Here is a 21,138-nt window from a genome sequence, read left to right on the forward strand (position 1 = left end):
AACTTGAGACAGGCTAAGTAGTGGAGATTTGGATGTGGTGCACAACGAGGTAGTGGGGAGAAGGTTGTCCATTTGGAAGGGAACTATTTTAAAGGGTGATGTTGAAAGTAAGGCACTGATCAAAAATGATTTTCTGAGATGTGGAGGCATCGCTTGAGATGGGAAGGGGATAGATCAGTTTGTACCCATGAATGAGATATAAAAACGAGAACCAGCTTACATTTCTCATCATGTGTTATACATTACAGACTCACGTTTGGAGTGGTACAAGGGATGCCTTGAACGCGCACACAGAGCCGCAAGGTCCCAAGGGTAAAGGTATGCCCATGTTGGGCTACATCCTGGTAAATATATGCCTTATGGGGGGGTCTTCAAGACTACATACGAGACTTGCCCTATTTTAACAGGTTACCAACCTAGCCATGTTGTTGTGTGTGTGTATGTTCTCTTTTGTCTCCCACAGAATTGTTTTTAAACGACAAACAAAGGTGCAGGGATAAATGAACAGACCCCAAGCCCTGAAGAAGTTACCGTGAGTGTGTCCGATGGTAACGAAACATGTCGGCATTTTAACATACGAGCTTTCACGCAGCTGAGAATAAAGTATGCAAGCCAGTGTGATTTAGCTCTTTCTCTGATATTAATATATATCACTTAGGGGGTTCTTTGAGACGGTGCACATATTTCTAGCACAGCTTCTTTTCTTCTTTATTCAAAACACATCCTAGCACCTATTTAGTTCATCACTAGTTTCATGCACAATTTCTTGCTGTTGGAGTGTTGGTAGCTGATGATGAGAAATTGAGGTAGCAGGCGAGTACCATCCTGCTTAACCCTCCTTGGTGGCGCTACCGTGAGGCACCAACACTCCTGTTCACTCTTTTTTCACCACATTTGGGGGTGGGAGACATAAGGTTATTATACATAAACAGTCAAATTGACATTCCTCGTAGGCAATCTGTCTCTATCTTCTTTTTAAAGAACCACACCGTAGAATAGCTTAGACGACAGAATCGCAAGCTACAAATGAGGGCCTAATGTTTATGGCCAATAATCCGGATGTATGAAATACTGGTTCACAGTGTGAACAGGTCTTTGTTGTATGCAATGCATTGAGTGGGGGATGACCTGTTCTCTGCCCCTTTAGCTCCTTTTTGTAGACTGGACAGGATGCAGCCAAATATTTAATTCGGCCTGGCCAGGATCCTACCAGCTGTTTTGTGCCGGCAGTCAGCACTTAGAGTGGTGCTTTGTTGCCGCACGCAAATGCGATCTGCATGCTTTTCTGGAGATGTGCAGGCATCCTTCATGGATATGGCTTTTAATGAATCCATTCTTTTTGGCAAAAATACTTATTCCACCCTGAAGATTTTCAAGTAAAGCCAAGTGACAGCACTCACTTTAGGCCTTTTGACACCTACACTAATCAGTTTTGGTCATTCTGGGACTATTTTATGGGTTGGCATACAGACTGCGTCAGGTCCCCCACCGCTGCTCCAGTCCCCTTAGCCCTATCGTGGCCATGGACTTGGGGGAGGTGGTCATGTGCCGGTCACCAAAGGCACTGGCTTTCCTTGCCCATCTCACCTGTGCATCATCAATCTTCAAGCCTCTTTGGTCAGCCCTTCGAGGCACACAACCACCTTTTGGCAAGCAGGATTTGAAATTTTCTCCCAGTCCATTACATCCGACTGATGGGTACACCAGCATACTCCAGTTTGTCCAGCAGAGCTTTATTCTCCCATTTCTTTGCTTTCCACCACAGCTTCTGCCCGTCTTAGTGCTGCTCTCCGAGGAGCCCCTCTACATTTAATTGATAGAGTGAGCTCCGCTGTCCCAAGATGTGATTGAGAGGGTGACAGCCTAAAAAATAAGGACGGTTGTTACTCCCACTTTCTCCTTGTGCCGAAGAAGGATGAGGTCTACATCCTATTTTGGATCTTTGCCATCTGAATGCCGTCCTTCGGATGGGCCAATTCAAAATGCTCACACTGGATCAAGTTCTGTTTTCCTAGATCTCGGCAGCTGAATAGTAGCCCTGGGCCTACAGGATACCTACTTTCATGTGACCTGTAGTACAAGGTGGCCAGGAGCATTCTCAGCTGACAGTGCTCCCCTTTGGCCTTACCAGCGCCCCCTGGTGCTCACAAAGTGACTGTAGTGGTCACTGCTTATCTTCAGAGATTGGGAATACCAATTTTCCTCTAACTAGACGACTGGCTGGTGAAAGGGGGCTAACCTCAGTCAGCAGTAAACCACCTCTGACTGCAATCCTGCTGACATTGTTGGGATTCTCGAACAATGAGCGGAAGTCACACTGGACTTCTGCACAGAAACTTCCTTTTAAAGAAGCTATTCTGGACACAGTGTAGTTCAGGGCCTTCCCTCTGTTGCAACAAGTCTAGGACATTCAAGCTATGATACTGATGTTTCAGCCTCAATCCTGAATCTCAGTTAGTGCAGCACCTGCTTGTCCACTTTGCCAGGTGCATATGCTGGCTGGACAGTGGAATCTGAAGCCTCGGTCGGTTCAGCAGCAAGGGAACCTTGACTGTGGGATCTGAAGTCTCTAGGGTCCAGCTCCAAGGGAACCTGGCAGGTATCATCCAGGTTTCTGAGCTGATTGCAAAAGATCTTCAGTGGCGGCTATCCGACCACAGCCTGACCAGTGGCAGACCCCTTTCCCTTTTGCCCCAAGAGCTGACTGTGGTGACGGATGCATTACTGCTGGCTAGGGGAGGCCATCTGGGAGAGGTGGAGATCAGAGGACTCTGGTCTCTTGTGGAAATAGAGCTCCACATAAGGCGCTGAATGCTTTTCATCAGGGCAAGGCTGGTGCAGGTTCTCATGGACAACACCGCCGCCATGTAGTACTTCAACAAGAAGGACAGAGTGGGGTCCTTGGTCCTCTGCTAAGAGGCTCTGCATGTCCGAAGTTGGCTGGAGCATCAGGGTATTTCTCAGATCATGAACCTCCTAGCAGGTTGACCAGTATATCCGTGGATGCTGGTGGATCCCAAATGGCAGTTGCGCTCTGTGGTGGAAAAGGACATCCGGCAGTGGGGAGAACTCTGGCTGATCTTTTCGCCACTGTTGAAAATGCAGTGTCAAAAATTCTGCTGCGCATTGGAGTTTCCCACAAATGCTGTCTCTAGGATATGCATGCAGGCTAAAATGGAGCACGGACTCCTGTACACCTATCTGCCACTGCCGTTCTTGCCTCGAGTTCTGAAGAAGCTCAGAATCAACCGCTCCCAAGTCATCCTAGTGGCGCCGCATTGCACAATAATTCTGGGCATGAGTATCTGTCCTCTGATTGGGATATACTTTGAGAGGCTCTTCTGTTGCGGCAGCAGGGAATTCTGCATCCGAACCTCAACAATCTACACTTCCTTGTGAAGAGAATGAACAGCAGGTGTTTCCTGCATTCGATTTGCCACCTGAGGTTGTGAATGTCATCCTTGCTGCAAATCTCTCTGCGAAACTGTACTTTTTCAAGCCAAATGGTTGGATGTTCTATTGTCTGTTTTTTCTTTGGCGCAGCAAAATTCTTGCAGGTGACTCATAGATTAGTTGGCCCTTTCATACCTTTTGTGTTTTCCTGACCAATCGCCATTATTTAGGTCACCTCTTGTGATGAGTTTTATTCCCAGGCAGTTTGTAAAGCCACACAGGTATGGGATCCCAATGAGCCCTTGCCAAATGCCCCCGTACGGTGCAGAATGAATGCAGCGAGTGAGCCTGACCATTACAAGAAGGGTTTGGGGGGGTTCTCCCCCCAAGAAAATATGGACAAAAATGGAGCATTCTAAAACACATTTTTCATTATCTATTCAATTGTATTAGCTTTTAAAGCAGTGTGAATAATGACCTAACTGTGCACCAGGATACAACAATCTTTGTTGGGCCTCTCACTGATTCCCTCCCTATCACCCTCCAACAGTGCCTAACATCTGCCCATAGCCCCTCTCTCACATTTATTTCATTTGTTTAATAGCGCCTCCTAAACTGGTGTATGATGTTGGAGCACTCTACATCACACACAAATACAGAGACAATGAGCAATACGTGTGTAAATCGGTGTGTAGGAAATGTAACAGTGCTTGGTGTAGAAAAGCACAAACCCTGGATTCAGAACATAACACAGTGGCTAGGGTTGGCTTTACTAATAAGAATGTATTTCTACTCAAACAAACCTTTTTAGCAACATTAGGATAATGAAAGGCTCAAAAAATATATATAACTTTACAACCTGTACCATGTAGTTTCCGTGTAGCTCTTTGATTACACTTCATAGCTCAGATTATGATTATAATTTATGAAATGAACAGTAACAAAAACGCTTCTGTGCCAAAAGCAGTAACCCACTAAGCTATGCACATACAATACTGTTCAGTTATCTGCATGGTACACGTCCTTTGCTGCAGGCATATTAACCCTCTGCGCTACCTTAGATGAGTCAAAACTGCCACTAGACAAAACTCCTATCTCTCTCTCTAGTAGGTACATTAATCACCAGAGTTATCTTGACACTTTACTTGTTTCCTGAAAACTACTGGATATACAAGGAACTCTGCAATGGGTGCTTTCAAAGTGACTGCACTGCTGCAAAAATGTCCCCCACTAACAAACCTGCCCCCCACCCTTCCAGCCTCCTGAGGAAGCGCCTGATGCCTCGTTCATCCAGTCCAGCCTTGGTACCATAGTGGGATCTCTATTTGTTCCTGATGCTCCTCTTGTGCACCATCTTCAAGCTAATGCATAGCTACTCGATGCCTCTTCTGACTCTCAGAACTGTCTGACTCCCTGCTGTCGCTTCAGCTTATCTCGTGAGTGAGCTCCAGGCCAGGGGCGGCTGGTGACATTTGAAAGTGGTGAGGTGTAAAATCATTGTCATACTGCGCCGTAGCGATCGAGCGCAGCGAGCGAGCGCGAACAACATAAGGGCAGTTCGAGGGGGTTTATCCCTGAGAAAATTTTTAAAAAAGAGTGGCCAAATGGTTCATTTTCAAGCAAATTTGAGAAAGCAGGAAGGTTAATAAAGCAATTGTGAAAGTGCAGTTATTTCATTAATAAAGAGATGTCACAACATAGGTAGCTGCTTATTCAGTATAACCACAGAGCTTCATACCAGACTTCGAGATACAATGCATTTCTGAGTACAATGTTCAAAATGTGCACCCACCCCAACCACCATGTAGAGTGACCAGACACATAGCCCTAACTCCAATCTAAAAAATATTGTAGCCGGGATGAAAGAGCAGCAAAGGAGGTTAGGGCCTCTTGTTCTTCGTCCAAAAATTGCCCACAAATTATGGTAATGGTGGTCAGGCTTTACCAGGTGCCGACAATAAAAATATAACAATTTATATTTGAAACATTATGATAATCAAACAAAGACTGGAGGTAAAACATATTAACGCAGTCATTTTTACCTTGCAGTTTGCATGCAGCTCTTAGTTAATAGTTAATAGCTCACTGTTCTATGTTAGGATTTTAACTTACAAACTGCAAGTAACACAAGGATCTCTCTGTCAAAAGCAGTGACTCACTGACCTATTTACATCATGTGCATTTTGTGATCTGCATCAGGTACATGTTCTTTACAGCAGGCAGATTAACCTTCCAACCCACCCCCCAAAAACAGAGGATGAAACGTCTAATTCGCAGATGCTTGGAAAAAGCACAAAAAAAAACTTTAATGGGCAGAATGGCATTACATTAGTGAGAGAAAAACACCCCAGCAGGAGGCACTTTCACATAGCGCTATTTATCTTATTTACACAAGAGCACAAGCAATGTCTGAGGTACTCACATGACTTCTAGATTCTTGCAATGAGCCCCGCTCTGGATGAGCTCCACCTTCTGAATGTGCTTGGGGTGGATGAAATTAGACTTCGTCTTTATGCACTGGCAGCGCAGCTCCGTTCCCATTCTTGCCAATGACATGCCTAGAAGAAAATGGCGAGATTCCATGAGTTAACATAAAACGCGATTCTGAAAGCGCACATCAGGTTGAGGTTTCTAGGCATGTACTACAAACTACAAGCCCCAGCATGCTTACTGGATGAATGAAAGTCTTTGAATGGGTGAAGCTCGCCCTCGTGATATGGAACATGCTGACAAATATGCACTTTATTGTATATCTTTAAAAAATTGTAAGACTGTCCGTAGCTCTCATGGGGTGCGAGTGAAAGGCCATCTTCGGTGTTCTGCACTGATCGGCTGTGGCGAGATAGAACATAAATAATTGAGTAGTTTGTCCATGGTCTTGCAGTCATTCCCTGAACTTCTCCATACATCATTGGCGTGAGCCATGGAATACCTCCTCCCACACTCAAATTGTGTCAATGGACCTGCTCACCTGTGGTCTGGGACCCCCACATAGTTTGGTGAACCTGGTGCACATGCTCACCACTGTCGCAATCATCTTAGAATGAGACTCTGGTACTGATGGGCAGTTTAGAAGCTCTCACTGGTGGAACTTGTGAGAAGAGATTGCGCGAACCTGTGGCTGATGGGCAGAGTACCGAGCTGCAGGCCTTACCCTGGCGTGCTCTGCAAGGAGGTTGCATGGGTTGTGCCCTAGTAAAGCAGGACACTCCCCACATTCAGAAAGTGTTCCACCCTGAAACAGTCACTTTCTGGAAATGCCCCAACGAACTGGAATGCTATACTGACATCTGACTGGTCCACTTATAAAAATGAACTTCAACGGCACTTATTAAAACCTCTCGCAATGTGTACCCATATATTGCATCTGATCTCCTCAGACATGTACTACAAAGATACCAAAACCTTTCTGGAGACATCCTCCTGTTCCAATATTATTATTTGGTTCTTCGCTGCTGGCTTTATGTCCTGCTCTGCACCATGTGCTATGGATCATGACGCGCTATTTCATGGATTTAAGTAAATAAACATGAGGAGATGACGTTACGTGTGGCTTAAGGCCACAGAGCTAAAACGTAAGATTTTGTGTTTTTTAATCATCAAAAAAGATTACTGGTCATAGGCTGACCTTAACCCAATTTCTCGCGTACTCTGAGGAGACCACAAGACAAGGTGACTTTAGCCTCCTGTTCCACATCAAAAATACATACATGAAGTTGGCTTAAAACCGCCAGCCTGGAAGGTCCCTTCAGTGTGCACTGTACAAGAACATACAATACAATTCGCTCATGTCCTCGTGTTTTAGGATTTATGGCGTCTTATGCCACGGGTGCTGACTCCTCCATCACTCGTGGATCAGTTGCAGGTAGTACTGCTACAGTTCCATTCGCGGCTTGCTGTGCTCGCGGTGGGCGGTCGCGCGGTGATGGGGGGCCGAGGGAGAATAACATTTAGAAAACTTGCCTGACTGCCTCTGCTCATGGTCCACGTTGGAGCCTCTTCAAGCAGGAACAGCACTGGAGTGGCAACTCCTCAGCCTATCCTGGTGCTGCTGCAGCACCAGGATTGGCTTAGGGCACGGTTACTCTTCGCCCGCCGCCTGCCCATTAGGAGACCAAGGGGCTCCTAATGGGCATGCACAAGCCAGTGCAAACACAATTGTGCATGACTGGGCACGGGCGAAAAATTAGCTCACCTTCCCCACTCATGCACACTTGTGCTGCTGCCTGTCCCTGGCTGGTCTAACAATGCATGTCAGTCAACATGACGCCGGACCGCCCACCCCTTTCAGACTCTGAAGGGGGTGGGCGGTCCGACGTCATGCTGACTGACTGATTGTCAGTTCTCCCTCGGCGTCTCTGAACTTAAGTATACTGAGTCAGTTTACTTAAGTTCAGAGATGCTGAGGGAGCTGTGGGCGCGGGCGGGGGGGGGGGGGGCAATGCCCCAACGCCCCAATGGACGCTCCATGCCTGCTCCAGGCTCTCTTGGTGTAGCCAACATGCCACCTTTTTTTCCAGACAAGCTAGTGTTGAGAACCAAGTTTGTGACTTCCTTTCACTCCCATCTTTAATCCTCTTCACCACTTCAGAGAGACTTTATCGACTGAACCATGAAAGAGTCTTAAGCTTTTTCATTGATCTTTTATTTAATTATTTATTTATTCATAGATATTTTACCCAGTGGCAGTCACCACAGGGTAATTATAGCTAGGTCAGCGTTTCCATGGAAAATGCTTTCTTTGTGTGTTGCTAACAACTTTGGTGCCATTTGACGAATCTCCCAAAAAGTACTCTTGTTTTTGCCTAGTTTGTGCATGGAAAGTTTGGGGTGATCCATCAAGCGAGGCCAAGAGAAAAGGGAGCTCCCAAAACGCAAAATCCCATGCATTTCCCATATACTTCTTTAGCCAGCGCTACCGCAAAAACTGCTGAAGGGAATTAGACCAAATTTCACAGGAAGCTAGGTCTTGGTTCGCAGATTATGCTTTTTGCGTATATCTATTTAGTAGTTTTAAAGATATTATGGTTTAAAAATATTTGTATATGTGGACAGTAGGTTCACAAGGGATGCTAGCGAGACTCCCTCAAACCTAGTTCTAAATAATGGAGTATTCTGACTGGCCCTGGGAGTTTTTTTTCGCATGGGCCCATTCGCTCCCACAGGAGTGGACGCTCTGATTGGCTGCCAGCTGCAAGAGAAAAATGTTGCTGGAAGACATTAAGGGACTCAAGTACTTAGGGGCTCATTATGATGACGGGCAGACATCAGTCTGCCCGCCATAGTTGCGGTGCTGGGACCGCCTGCCAGACGTGCGGCGGTCCCACCACACATATTAGGATGCTCCCGCCACACTGGGGGCGCATCCTGGGCTTTTAACATTGCAGACGGTGCTGCTGACTGCAGCACTGTACACAATGTCAAAAGTGCTTGCACTGCATTTCCCTGCACTACGTGTGCCTGCCACTTGGTGCATGGAAATGCAGGGGGGTACCATGGGTACCCCCCAGTGCACCCCCCCACACAGAGGGGGCCCGCAACTGGCCCCCGAATTTGGCCTCTGCCTGTCTTTTGCGGCGGGATGAACGCCACAAAAATGCAGGTGAAAAGGCATTCCGTAATCCCTACCGCGGTGCGCACCGCCGCAATGCTGCCCTGTGTCCTTGTTCCGCAAGGCGGGTTGAAAAGGACCACCCTGCGGAACCGTGGTGGACGGACGTTCCGTCCGCCGCAAACACATTGGGATTCCCACTGCCATCCTAATTTGGCAGTGGGAATTTCCTGTGTGATGGCAGGAAAGGGGGTAGGCCTCGATAGGCCCTTTGTGGTGGGACCAAAAGGACCCTCCTCACCCCTTACCCTGGGAAGCCCACCCCCGAGACACAGTAGATCCCCTGCCTGCACTGCTGTGGGTGGGGAAACACATGGCTGTTCCTGCTTGGCAAGACAAACATGTAAGTCTGCTCCCAGCAGGCAGGAGATTTAGAGATGCTCCCGCCAGCTGCGGGCAGGCGTGTGTTCTGTTTCCCTGCTCTCAACCCGGCCGACAGGGAAAAAAAAAATGATATTGCTCCCTCCTGGAGGGAGCAAGCAGAATACAGCTGCTTTTAATTCAGCTGCTTTTAATTCAATTTAAATTTTAAATAACGTAAAATTCCAAACTATATTAAAAAATATTAACAACAATTATTTGAAAATATATAACATGGTCGAGACAAGATGGTGTCTGATTGAGACAGCTTTGTTGCTCGTCCCTTGTTTCCAAGAATGCTCTAAGGGCTCGAAGGACCTTCACCACCTTAAAAACATAGTAAATTCATGCCCCCCATGACTCACCAGCTGGAAGTGAACGACTCCGACATCCTTCATCCTCTTATGGGACTTCTGACACTGGTTTTGGCAACCGTCCAGGAGACGCGGAGAGCGCTCCAATCGGCAGCTACCGAGGGCTGGTGGAGAGGAGGGGCTGGAGATACAGGAGCGCCCGCAAGGATCGGGTGGGTCACGGCGCAGGGCTGCACCAACAGACTGGAGAAAGTGAGGATGCCTCCTAGGCAAGCCTGGGCGTAGTGGACGTTGTGGGGCTACGTGGAGCAGCGCGTAGTGTGCCCAAATCTACGCACACTTGCTCGCTCCGCGTAGCCCCACTACGCGCCTCCCGCCTGCCCTCCACAAATGCGCATGCACGGACGCCCGCGCATGCGCATTTCTCATGAGAAATGCGCATGCGCGGGTGTCCGCGCATGCACATTTGCGGAAAGAAGTTGTCAACTAGGAAGAGGGAGCCCCGGAGACGCCGTGCTACAGGTAAGGCATTACTATTTAATGTTTTTATAATAGTTTTCATTATTTTAAAAGGAGGGCGGGCGGGAGGCGGGTGGCGGGCGGCAGGCAGCTCTGCTTTGCCCTGGCGTGTGCTTAGCGCTGCCTGCTATGCCTACTTCGAAAACTGCGAAGCAGGCAGCGCTACGTACACTCCGTGGGCGAAGCGGAGTACTACGCCCAGGGTTACTCCTAAGCCCAACTGGGCGACAAGCCTGAAGGCTCCCAAAACGCAGGCGAGTACAGAGCCAAATTCCAGCATCTTGGCACATCGCACTCAGGGAGCGAAGACGGTGGCCTGCACGAACTCCAACACCATGATATCAGTTAAGGGGAAACAGACCCAGGACGGCCCAAAGAAAGGTAAGATGCAGGAGGATGCAAAGCAAAATTATCTAAATGACAGTAATACGGGCACCAAGGGGCAAAAAGCTTGCCCAATAGATCCCATAGCACATTCACAACCACTACCACAGTTACAGCTTGCTCTCCAAGGGCAAGTGGGGCAGCATAGCATCACAGACGTTTTCACCACGACCCCTCAAGTTGATGGCAATGGCATGATGGCTAGCCACAAGAAAAAAACGATTAAACAACTTGATACAGACAATGCTGGGGAGCAGCTGAGCTCTTCAACCACGGGGGATGCCCTTTGTAGTATACAGCCAGTCGACAAGGCGATAACCCAAATGGATGAGATCCATGGCGAGAATACTACGGAAAGCCCTGAGGATGCCAACAGACACAGACCTCTTCTGTCTTCCGAATCCGGGCAGACAGTCTCAATTTGGGGGACAATCCTGTTAACATAGCCCACTCCTCCCTGGCACAAGAATGGCCTGCGGGCATTACAGCCCAACTGGACACCAATATGTTAGTCGAGGAGGCAACAGGCTTTAAGGGGTTGGAGGACACTTTGGTTCTCGGGGATACATTTTACTCAGTAACCGATGGCTCTGAAGTCAGTTCCTCTGATGTAGAAGATAGTAGCAAAGTGCAGCTCTCCAGCTCCAGTCTCAGTACCCTTCAGAAGGATATGGTGGTCAGACAAAAAGGCTCCTGAAGAAACATAGAGACTCTCATCCATTGGAAAGTGAAGCAGAAGACCACATCAGACTCAATGCAGACCCTACCTTAAAATGGGAATACTCTGCTACCCAAAGTGTTTATTCAGATCTTTTGGGACAGGAGGAGGACACTGCACCCTCTTTGAAAATGATTTACAAATCTATAAAGCAACTGCAGGAAGAGACCCAAATGGATGGAAAGAACAATTGACTGGCAACAAAGAAACTTCAGGGTGCTGTAAGGAAAATGGCTAAAGCTTGCACCAATATAAACTCGAGTCTGACGCATGTTAAAGAGCGAGCTAGCACACTTGAAGATGGCTTGGTCAGAACTCAGGCACAGGCAGAAACGTATGCAACACAGTTCACGGATCTTCAATGGAAGATGGAAGATTTTGAAAATAGGCAAACGCGTAATAACCTGCGGATACTTGGTATTGAAGAAGGAATAGAAGGGGATGACATACGGGCCTATATATTGAGGCTACTGAGGGGAGCCTTTCCAGAACTCCAGCACTTAAATTGGGAAACAGAGATACAGTGGGTTCACCGCTTCCCTTTGACCTTGAAAAGAACATTGCAACCCGGTAGAGAATGAAAAGCAATGCCAAGGGCAATACTAATTTATTTTAGGAACTTTTTGCTTTGAGAGGAAGTGTATGCCAAGGCCCGCCCGAATGCCAGACGGACATATAAGAATCAGTCCTTCTTTGCTCAGCTAGATTTTTGCCATGTTGCCGTGGAACGTCGATGGAAATTGAAAGAACTGATCCAACCCTGTCAAGCTTTGGGAGCACAAGCGTTTTGATGAACCCAGCATTTTGATGGAGTGTAGAAAATCGAACTAAATTATGGGAGAGGGCGGCCGCCTCTGCCCCGGTATAACAGGCAGTCTCCCCTGTATGCAAAACGGGGATCCGAGGCCAAGGGGCGTGATAGGATCAGAAATAAAATCCGCCCGTTGCCTCTGTAGAAATGTCACAAGTGTGCTCCTCCAAGAAAAGAAAAGCGGAGGTTTTAAACCTTTTATGTCTGTTCAGTCTTACCTCTGTATGGAGACACTCGTGGCAACAGTAGCAGGTGTCATGGAAGACCACTACTGTATCACTCTGGAATTTCTTTGACGATGAGATGAGGCTTCACCCGTTCCCGTCCCTTTCCCTCTGTCACGGGGGGCCAGTACGATCTACGCTGCCAGGGGAGGGGTGGGGGTGTGGGCAGCTTCCCTGGAACACCGCAGACAAAGTCGTCCGGTCCGCTGGCAGGTGGAGAGTGCAGGTGGCCAGTCACAGCCACGGACTGGAGTTTGCTGTCGCCGCCGGTATGTGAAATGCTGCAGACTGCTCCTCTGCACTAGGACTTGCCGTGGGGGTGTCAGCTAGATGCCCTGTCAGCTTTGGGGTGTGCAGCCTGGTCCCGGTCAAGCCACGTGCCACAGGCCCAGCCCCGCAGTCTCAGGGAAAGCTAGTGACCTGTTCTGCAACGTTGGTGTCCAATTAGTCTTCTTCTTGCCTACCAGTCCCTCAAGGTAGGCAGGACAAGTGTTATCTGTCCTCCAAAAACCCTTTCCCCTAGTGACGCAGACTGGCTTCAGTCAAGCCAGAGTGACGTAGGCCCAGCCCTTCAGGGATCAGGTCTTTACATTCTTAAATGCATATAGTCATTTCACAAAAGTGAAAATGAAAATTTAGCAAGCAGTAAGAGAGGTGATGATTTCGGGATCCTCCCCAACCTAGGGAGAGAACCAAGCAGATGCCTTGAAAACAAAGAGCACATCTTGCTGAATGATTCGGTGGTGGTCCCATCCTCTTAGGACCACTCTAAGCACAGTTATGGGCAAAAATACAATCCCAACCAAAGGCCCTGCAAAGCATTATGGGACGAGATTAGCAGTGGTCAGTGAATATTATAGTATCCAATATCAAAATAATTCTACAAAGAACTGCAGTTCAACTAGTCGTTACTAGGTGTCCCTCACGAGTCAAATGCAAAAGCATTGAAATTATTACATCAAGCTGCAGTTCCACTAGTCGTTACTAGGTGTCCCTCACGAGTCAAATGCAAAAGCATTGAAACCCTTTCATGAAGCTGCAGTTCCACTAGTCATTACTAGGTGTCCCTCATGAGTTAAATGCAAAAGCATTTGACTTGAGGGCATTTGACTTGAGGGTCACCTAGCAACGACTAGTTGAACTGCAGCTTGATGTAATAATTTCAGTGCTTTGACTCGTGAGGGACACCTAGTAATGACTAGTTAAACTGCAGCTCTTTGTAGAATTATTTTGATATTGGATACTATAATATTCACTGCCCACTGCAAATCTCGTCCCATAATGCTTTGCAGGGCCTTTGGTTGGGATTGTGCTTTTGCCCATAACTGTGCTTGGGGTGGTCCTAAGAGGATGGGACCACCACTGAATCGTTCAGCATGATATGCTCTTTGTGTCCAAGGCATCTGCTTGGTCCTCCCCCTAGGTTAGGGGGGACCCCAAAATCATCACCTCTCTCATTGCCTGATAATTTTCAAAGTTCACTTTTGTGAATTGGTTATAAGCTTTTCAGCATGTAAAGTTGCTTTATCAAATCATTTGTGGGTGACATGGAGGAGCGAGTTTTTGCCCGAATTGTGTGGTTTGAATGGAATCCATAGTTAACAAATCTCCCCAAACTCTGGCAGCGGAGCGGAGTTCGTTGCCCAGGGTTAATTATGTGATTCAAAAATTTAAGAAAGACTTTGATAGGCAAAATAATTTGCATCTTTTGATTGTGGGACAATCCCCCAAATTTTGTTTCTATTCAGGACGATACCTCTGACATTTGAAAATCATTGGTTTAAAGAAATGGATTGGCTGATTAACCGATTTATTTGGGCTCAAGGGAAGACGAGAAGAGCGCTTAGATATATGTCCCTATCTAGGGAAAGAGTGGGCTGGGCGGTCCCTGATTTAAAAATATATTATTGGGCCACGGTGATCCAATCCATCCAAGGGTTATTGGGTGGAAAGGTCATTGACCAGTTGAGAAACGATGCTCCTCCGGATGTATATGAATCACTGTTAGAAAGAGTAGCCCCTAATTGGTTTTTGAGATTTAGCGAAGACAGTTATTATAAAAAAGTTAAATTCAAGACCCTTGGGGCAGCAGTAGCAGTCTGGACTGGCGTCAGCAAAAAGCTGGGGTTAGGAAGAATGAATTATTATACTACTTTATTTGGGAATCCTTCTCTCCCCGAGATTTTTCACGATGGAATTATGCAACGATGGGATGCTTTAGGGGTGAAGATGATGGGGGATTGTTTTGACTCAGATGGTATAATCTCATTTGAGAAAGGCCAAATCCTTTTCAAGCTCGATCGCAAGGAGTTTTTTTAATTCCTCCAGATCTGTTCCTCTATCTTAAGGAAGAAGGGGAGAGCGAAAGCTTTCTCAAGAGATCCAGTTATGGTCCAAAACCCTGATGGGTGTACAATCGCCCAGATTTATGGAGAGCTGAGACAACTACAGAGCGATGATCTATAAAAACACCCTGAGAAATGGCAGCAGAAGCTGAACGTTGAAGGGTATGAGTTTAGGGTGTCGCTTAAGCTTGGCTACACCCTTTTAAGAGTAGCAATCCTCCAAGCATAACATTTTAAAACACTTTTTCCGCTCTATTACACCCCAGCTAATATTGCTTAATGGGGTGAGACTGATGGTATTTTTTGTCCCCGTTGTCAAGCCGACGAGGCAGATATAGTTCATATGTTTGCCTCTTGCCCTGCCTTGGAACCTCCTAAGAGAGCTATAGAGGATTTTATGGGGCAAACCCTGAGGATCCAAATAAAACTGTCTGCCGAGCTGATGGTTTTAGGTGTGGCTCGAGAAGGAACGCTGTTAGCTCACCGGGAATTTGTATTTCTTGCCATGGCTTTGGTTAGAATTTGTGTGTCATCTGCATGGGTGGCCCCTATTCCCCCCACATTTCAACAATGGCTTACATGACTCTTAGCTACGTATAATTTGGAAAAGGGTCTGTATGAGAAGAAAGGGTGGAAGACTAGGAAATTAGGGAAATTTATTTGGGCCCCTGTAATATATTGGAAAATCAGGATGAATGCACTCCAGGTACAATTCAGTGAATTAAACATATTTGAGTGACTATCTATACTGTTTATGTGTTTATGTCTTGATCTTTGTGTAACCCTTTTTTTGTCAGTACCTCTATATTCTGTAACTTAGCCATAATGGTACTGTACTGCACCTCTGTAGGTTCTCAGGGTTTGTTTTCTCTTTTCTTTTTTCTTGTTAAAGAATGTTTTATTATTTACGGATGCTTCAGTATAAATGTACCTGAACCGATGGTGAAATAAAAATATCAAAATAATATTAATTATATATATATATATATATATATATATACATACATATATATATATTTATATATATATGTGTGTGTGTGTGTGTATGTATATATATATGTAACATATACCATTACAGTATTATTTAAAACTCATAAAGATAATTAAAAACAATATTTTTCATACCAATATTATTGTCTACAATATTAACAAAAACAATATTCTTGAAAACAATATTACTTACCTTAAAAAAGCAATCTTTTTGTCAACAATATTCCTGCATCACGATACTTCTGTGACAGGATATTAAAAACTCAAAATTAATGTCACTATATTTTGTCCGAATAACATCCTCGGGGTCTGTTAAGGCTTGGGGGAGCTGCACAATCTCTCCCCCCAATATATATGTTTTCGATGGGGTCCCGGGGCCCGAAGGGCAACTCTGTCTGGCACACGCCAAAAGCTGTGCCCGGCATGGAGTTGGCAACCTGCTGGGAATTTGACCACAGGGTCTGTCAGCAGGCCAAGCCCTATGGCCACCTCCCAGTGTGCATGGCTAAGATGTCATCAGTGATGTCATAAATGTCATAGAAAATGTCATCTGTGATGTAATATATGAGGTCATAAGTAGTGAATGGCTGGACGAAAGTTATAGTTAGCCCCACGGGCGCAAGTTATAGTTAGCTCTGCTATAACTGGTGAATTTGTTTGTTAATTTAAAATTCAAAACATAAATGTTATCAGTGACATATTAACCTACATATAACATCACTTTAAATATATGTATATATTACCCAGTGGTGTAATTATAGTTAGCATCGTGTTTCCATAGGATATGCCTTTTTTGTGTTGCTAATAACTTTGGCGTCACTTAAAAAATCTCCGCAATACTTTCCAAACATGTGCTAGTATGTGACTAGTTTACGCATGGAAATGCACAGGCCATAGCCACTTTAGACACAGCTACAGTCTAAACCGCAGAACGGATTTAGATCAAAGTTGTGAGTAAGCTAGCTGTTGGACCAGAAGGAATGATTTTTTGTATTTTGGTGGCAATCCGTTTATGAGTTTATCAGGCCTGGTGGTGGGTTTCTCTGGGGTCAAAATATTTTTTGAAAATAACATTGCTGCAAATTCACGGGGGAGCTGTGAAACTGCGGCAAAATAAAAACTGAAAAAAAGAAAGCATGGGCTCTCACCATTTCTATTTAAAGACCTTTCTGGTGGGAAGTGGGTGAGGCATAGGCCTGGGTTAAAATTCCGTTCCGCTCACGGATATTGTGATAATTTGACATTTTCGCGTTCCGCGGAGAGCGCGAAAATGTCAAAATTTCCGCAATCCGCATTTTACCGGAAATTTTTTGCTTGCTCACGCTGTAAAATAATACATTCTCACGTGCGCGCGATCGCCTTACCTGAATCCCCGCATTCGCTGACAAGTTTTCCCGATCCGGTCGCGTTCTCCACGAGATGTTGGATTGTTGGTAGCCATTTGCGCTGTCTCGCGACAGTTCGCGCCCGCAGTAACGTCATTCATCGCGTGATCACGTCTTTCTTCTCGCAATCATGCACCGCGAGACAAGTGAAAACAAGATGGCCGCGCCCGCGAGCAACCGCATGGGTAAGTTGGCGAGCCGCGACCACGCAGAAAATACCGCGAACGGGCGGGAAAAAAACGTCCGCATCTTCGTGATATTTTCGCTTGTTTGCGGAGATTTTTAACATTTTCGCGATAATTTGCGAAAGTGAATTTCGTAAATTCCGCCAAACCCTAGTGAGGCATATGACATGTTTCAGGGGGAGTGGGTTGTAGCCCCACTCACCATGTCTTCACAAGGCCCCAGGCACCCCATCGCCTGGTGCCGATAACTTAATTAAAATGGAGCCCTACCCTAGCCCCCTGGTCCACAATCCCTGGGACACCGTTTGTGTCCCGCCCCACAAGCGTGGGCAGGGAATCTGCCACGGTTGCCCCACCTGATGGGAGAACAAAGAACGGCCCTGCCTGCACTCAAGAACAGGGAAATGCTTTGATTGCTTCCCCTGACCCTCTATGGGAGCACAAGAAAACTGTTCTTGTGGGGTTAAAGCAATGCCGGCTCCTGCTGCACCCGGGATGGGTGCATACTGGGGAGTCGGTGGGGCTGCAAGGGCCTTGGGCCTCCCAGTAGACCTCAACGTTAGACTAGCTGTGGGGTGCCTGGGGTGCTATGGGTGGGCACCAGGACATGCTATTTAAAAACAAAGAAAAACATGCCCTCATAGTACCCAACATTGCAATATCTGTGGCATGGTCCAGTGGGCACGGGGCACACCATTTTGCATGAACAAAATACTTTATGCCGGCTACTGCAAAAAACATTGGGTGTCCTGGGTAGAACAGGGACATCCATAAAATAATTAAAAATTGCAAACAGTGAATAATAAATGAGCAGCCACTCATTTAGTATTCACTGCTCCTTCAAAGAGCACCCAATAATGCCCTGGGAGAGATATTTACATATATTTTGTTTTTGGTGATGTCCCTAGAAGGGACAGAGACATCGCCAATATGTGTGTATGTTGTGAGGGGGCTGTAGTGACTGCTTCTGCCCCTCAGCAACACTAGAAAAAAGAAACATAATTGTTCTGGATCATTGAAACCATGACCCTAGGAGAACTTACCATATTTTGAAAGGAATTTCCCAGGCTAAAGCTTTTGCGCTACAGCTGGGATCGCATTGTCACCTAGGGGCTGGTCACATTGAGGTATTTTATGTGTTGCTGATGTATCACATAACTACATGGCCTTGATGTGGTTATTTTTACCATTTTAGTTTCTGGGGTGTAAAGCGCTATAAGAGATTACAGAGATATATTTGTTTTATTTATTATTTTCTTAAAGAAAAAATGATATATCTTGACTATTTATTTTAAAAAATTTCATATCTAAATGTAAAAATAAAAACTGTGTAAAAAGAAAGAGTTACAGACATGTAGCTCCAAAAAAGTTCTTTAAATGTTGTTTGCCACTATTGGAATATATATTTGATTGCAATTATTGATAATTTCTGGAGAAAGATGATAGGACTGCTTTACATATAGAGTGGGTGTTGTGTGCGAAGGAACGGGAGAGGTTTGTTTGCCAGCGGGGGTTGCCCTTTGGGGCCCTCTATGCCTGGCCTTTGGCCAACCCCCCCATCCCCTGCCATGCATTGCCAAAGGCGTGGGGTTGGCTGCCTGTGAGGGGTTGGCCACAGTTAGTGGCCACAAGCGAGGCCCTACAGCCAGACCCAAGGCCATGCATGGCAGTGATTTGGCTTTACATATGATAATAAAATATTACTTTAGGTTAAAAAAAAACATGAAGTTCATTGAAAAAAACAAAGGTTAAAGTAATGTTATAGTTTTATGAAATGTTCAGCAACAACATTATGTTTTAAACTCTAATAGCCACAGAAATTCACCAGCTCTAGTTATTTCAATTAGCTATAACTCGTGCCCGAAGGTAACTGTGACTCATGCCCACTCCATGCACTGCCAATTACCCCAAATATTACATCACTCATGACTTCTTCTATGACATCATTGATGATATCACTGCAATATTTGCAATTAAATTATTGATCAGCAAACTGTGCATGGTGGGGTGCGAGATATAGTTACTTACGATAACTAAAACTAGTGAATTTCTGTACTTTTGTTTAGTTAAAAACATTATGTTGTTACTGAACATTTCACCTAACTATAAAGTTACTTTAAACTTCAGCTATGGGCTATCTTTAGTGTGCGTGACTGCATTCTGCTCTTTCACGACGAGCACATCGTCGCGTACAGTAGTTCCCTTCAGAGCCAGGGTCTACTATGGCAAGATGTGCTTTTTGATACCAAAGTATATTTTTGCTTTTAGTCAATTTCCTTTTTTGTTTTGCTATTGCTGAGGCACCAGCAGCTGACCAACAATATATTTTCTCAAAAACATGATAAAAAAAGCATTGATAAAGCCAAAGGACTGGCAGACAAACCTTACTTTTGATTTTCCAGTGCTTTTTTAGTTAATGCGTTGTGTAAATTTAAAGATGTAGCGTTTGCTTCATTTTTTTCAGTTTCTGGCCCAACCAGAAAAATACTTATTTGCAGTTAGATAGATTGATATTCTTTATTCGATCAAATAGAGATCATTCAAAAAATGTATAAACAACAATCTTCTTTGATAAAATACAATATACTATGAATGATTGTCATATCATAAAAATCATAAAAATGTAAAATAATAAAAAGTGAATAGAAACGTATGGCCAGTTAAAAACAAAATAGAAAAATAAAATTTTTCAAAAAAGTCATAGTGTTATTAACATACTATGCCAAGGCATGTGTTGTCCTCTGCTTTACTTTGCAGTTAACAACTTAGACCTAATGCGCCAAGTATAAAGCAGGTACCCTGATATGGCGAACACTAACCATTTTGTAGAATTTGATCTATGAACTTGCAGAGCATCTACTGGTCTCCTAAACGATAAAATCCGGCATGGGGGTATAGGTCACTTTTTCCTAAACTCTGCATAGCTGGGACAAAAAAATATATGTAATGGTCAAATGATTCAGGACAAAGAGTACATTTGCAGTTATTTTGAATTTAAGTAATCTTTTGGGTAGTGGTTGATTTTTGCCCATTTTAAAATTGTGATCTTGGGCAAGCTGCCTATTTAGTTAAAATGCATGGGTTCAGGTGGTTCTATTTAGTACATCGCCATAATAAAAGGTGAATTGCATTCTGAATATTCTGTCATTCCTATATTTATATTCCAATTGTCTCCTACTCGATATGCACAGTCCTAATTTTTTTTTTATCTTGTTGCAGAGCTGTTTAGAACGGAGATGTTTTACTCAAGGATCTTCCGAGCGCTTGAACTCAATTTCTATGAGCCTATGAAGAGAAGGAATCTTCTGTCTAATGAAGATTTCTTGCTTCTGTTTCCTAATTTCCCCGTGTTGATTCAAATACACGGTAAGAGGCTGCTGGGGGATTGATACATATTACTATCATTATTTATTGACAATCGTTAATGTCCATACTTGGCATAATTCAGTTCTTAGTGTACAATGATTGTGGGGCACAGTTGGGTTGCAGGCTTGTTTACAATACAGTTTGCAAACAATTGGCACCTGCCTATGTTACAGTTGGAGCAGCTGAACACGTTGTTCACCTTGAGCCAGAATATTACACCTCTTGGATTACACAGCAAAGGGTAGTAATTTCAGCAGTGAGTCGAGTGTGCTGTTACTGTATAAACTGAATGGAGATTACACAATAATACGTTTTGTAAAAAGAAGCTTGTGGGTTAATCAGAAGTTGTCTGGGTTGCAAAGAAAAGGTGAAGATAACTTCAGACCAGGCTTGTGGTTTTGTGGATGGTTGATAATTCCAGGCAGAGAATATGGTGATCTCTGAACAATACTTTCAACTACAGTTTCCTCTTTAGAATAATCCTAGGCACTAATCACCCATGTGCCCCGGGGCGCTGTAGGAAGAGCGAGCAC

General features: G+C 45.1%; 1 protein-coding gene across 1 annotated transcript in view; it reads left to right on the forward strand.

The window, feature by feature from the left end:
- LOC146772750 (rho guanine nucleotide exchange factor 11-like) overlaps positions 1-21,138 on the forward strand; it is a 222,653-nt gene that overhangs the window by 15,110 nt on the left and 186,405 nt on the right. The window contains 1 exon segment of the mRNA XM_085637028.1: positions 20,459-20,605. Within this exon segment, the coding sequence (XP_085493154.1) occupies positions 20,459-20,605 (147 nt within the window).

This window comes from Triturus cristatus, chromosome 12 (assembly GCF_964204655.1).
Source record: "Triturus cristatus chromosome 12, aTriCri1.1, whole genome shotgun sequence".
NCBI lineage: Eukaryota > Metazoa > Chordata > Amphibia > Caudata > Salamandridae > Triturus > Triturus cristatus.